General features: G+C 29.6%; 1 protein-coding gene across 1 annotated transcript; it reads left to right on the plus strand.

Moving 5' to 3' along the window:
- Positions 1–968: 968 nt before the first annotated feature.
- Positions 969–1814, plus strand: LOC112690846 (zinc finger BED domain-containing protein 1-like; the record flags this gene model as incomplete). Its single annotated transcript, XM_025564944.1, is given in 1 exon segment — positions 969–1814. A coding segment is annotated over 1 exon segment (382 nt), but the record flags the coding sequence as incomplete, so codon positions are not given.
- Positions 1815–2478: the final 664 nt, after the last annotated feature.

The raw sequence follows: 2478 nt of genomic DNA on the forward strand, positions 1-2478 counted from the left end.
CTTAAAAGGTAAATATAAAATAATTATTAATTTTTTTTTATATTGAATAGTAGTAAATTTAATAGGAGTTATAAAATAGAAGTGTTTAAAAATATCGTAATCATCCTGATATAAATAAAATAATTTCTTATATTCCTTATATGTTCCTTTCTATTACATACGCACGTCTTAGTGGCGTGTTTAGGGGTGGGCCCGGTTGGCATGTGCCTACCCACATTTTCATATAAGTACTAGACTAGTGTAAGTCCGATGATCAATGAAAAATTAAAATATGATTTACAAATAGTTAGAAAAAAATTTGTGGCCCATCCACAACAAAAGTTCTGGACACGCCACTGCCACGTCCATGTAATTATATAATTAGTATATATTATTATATCGTTATTTATCTTATTTGTTTTTAAAAAGAGCACTTAAAACGGAAACATCCTACGGCACTTATTATTCCTGCTTCTACAACAGACGATCCTGATTCCGAATTGAATTCTATTGAGTCTATTAATAACTTATCAAATTTTCAATCTTCTTCAACAAATTCTAATTCACAAACTGAATATTCAACTTTAAATCAACCTTTAGTTAAACGTTCGCGTCAACTTAAATTATACGGTACAACAAAAAATAATGAACTAACTGTCGCAGAAAATAATGAAATTAACAAATGTGTAGTAAAAATGATTACCACCGATTATCAGCCCTTGTCAATAGTAGAAAATGTTGGCTTTTTAGAATATTCAAAACAATTGCAACCATTATACACTCCTCCAAGTGGAAAATTATTGACTACAAAACTGTTGCCTGATCAATACAATGTAATTTATTTAAAGCTAAAATATATGTTGGAAAACGTAAACTATGTATCAATCACTACAGATATGTGGACATCTGATTTTACTAGGTCGTACATTACTGTAACTTGCCATTTTATATTCAATGATTGTATTCTCCAGTTCTTGCTACTAAAGAAGTTATAGATAGCCATACCGGAAAAAACATTGCTTCGGCACTTTCAAACATATTTAATGAGTGGAATATAACAAATAAAATTATAACAATAGTTTCGGACAGTGGTGCAAATATAAAACATGCTATAAATGATCATTTACAAAAATATCACCACCCATGTGTAGCACATACCCTAAATTTAAGTGTGAATGAAGCCATTAATTAAAATACTGAGTTTCTCAGGGTGTTGAAAATATGTCGAACTATAGTAGGTCATTTTAAACACAGTAATCTTGCAGCAGAAAAATTGAAAGAATTTCAAAAACAAATGAGCCTCCCCGAGTTGAAAGTGAAACAAGATGTTATCACTCGGTGGAACTCAAGTTAAACTATGATAGAAAGGCTCATTCAAATTAAAAATCCTTTATCTGCTGCAATGTTATCACTTCCACGAGCTCCAAATTTCTTAACTGCAAACGAATGAGAAATGATTACAGATTGTGCTCCAATTTTAAAACCATTCGAATATATGACAACCGAATTATCCGGAGAAAAATACCCAACTTTATCTTTAGTAATACCACTTATAAGAGGACTTCAACATACGGTTAGAAACGTAAGACCAGAAACTGATGCCGGTATTTTACTAAAAAATAGTTTAGTAGCTATTGTCGCGAGGCGGTTAGGATCTCTAGAAAAAGATAAAATTGTCTCAAAATCAACTTTATTAGATCCTAAATTTAAAAAAACTGCATTTGGATTGACAGACAATGCCGATAATGCTGAGAAATGGTTAGTCGCAGAGCTTACATCAATTATTTCTTTTAATAATGACGCTGGTGATAATAATATTAATAATATAAGCGAAACACTAGCTTCCTCTTATTCTTTATGGGATCATTTTGATCAAAAAGTGACAGAAGTCAGAAGCGTCATATGCCCAAATGTTTCTGCAACATTAATGATGCGTCAGTACTTAGAGTTACCTCATTTGCATCGAGGAAAAAATAGTTTGGATTTTTGGAAACAGCACAAGATGACATTGCCCGAATTATACAAACTTCAATTACAATATCTCTGTATACCAGCGACTTCAGTTCCTTCTGAACGGATATTTTCGAAAGCTGGATTGCTAACAAATAATCGTCGAAATAGGCTGTCACCAAAAAATTTAAACTATATCATATTTTTAAACAGTAATTTAAATCTTATATCAATCACAATACCTACTCACGTTTAATTTTGATTTATCGTTATTTTAATTTTATATGCTTGATGGTTAGTTAAGACAAAGAATTGTCAGTTTTCTATTCACTTTATTTTCATGTGAATAGTACTTATTATTTTGTATTGTTTTATCTTGAAGCATTTTTCATAATTTATTAATAATTATTATTCATCAATTATCATTTAAATAAAGTTTTTTTAGGATAGTATTGTAATTAATAAATATATTACAGATAAGTATACTTGATTATACATTAAATCTTTTAAAATTATTTATTATTATTTTGTATTTTAACATACGTACAA

This window comes from Sipha flava, unplaced genomic scaffold (genome assembly GCF_003268045.1).
Source record: "Sipha flava isolate LNK unplaced genomic scaffold, YSA_version1 522_pilon_pilon, whole genome shotgun sequence".
Classification (NCBI taxonomy): domain Eukaryota; kingdom Metazoa; phylum Arthropoda; class Insecta; order Hemiptera; family Aphididae; genus Sipha; species Sipha flava.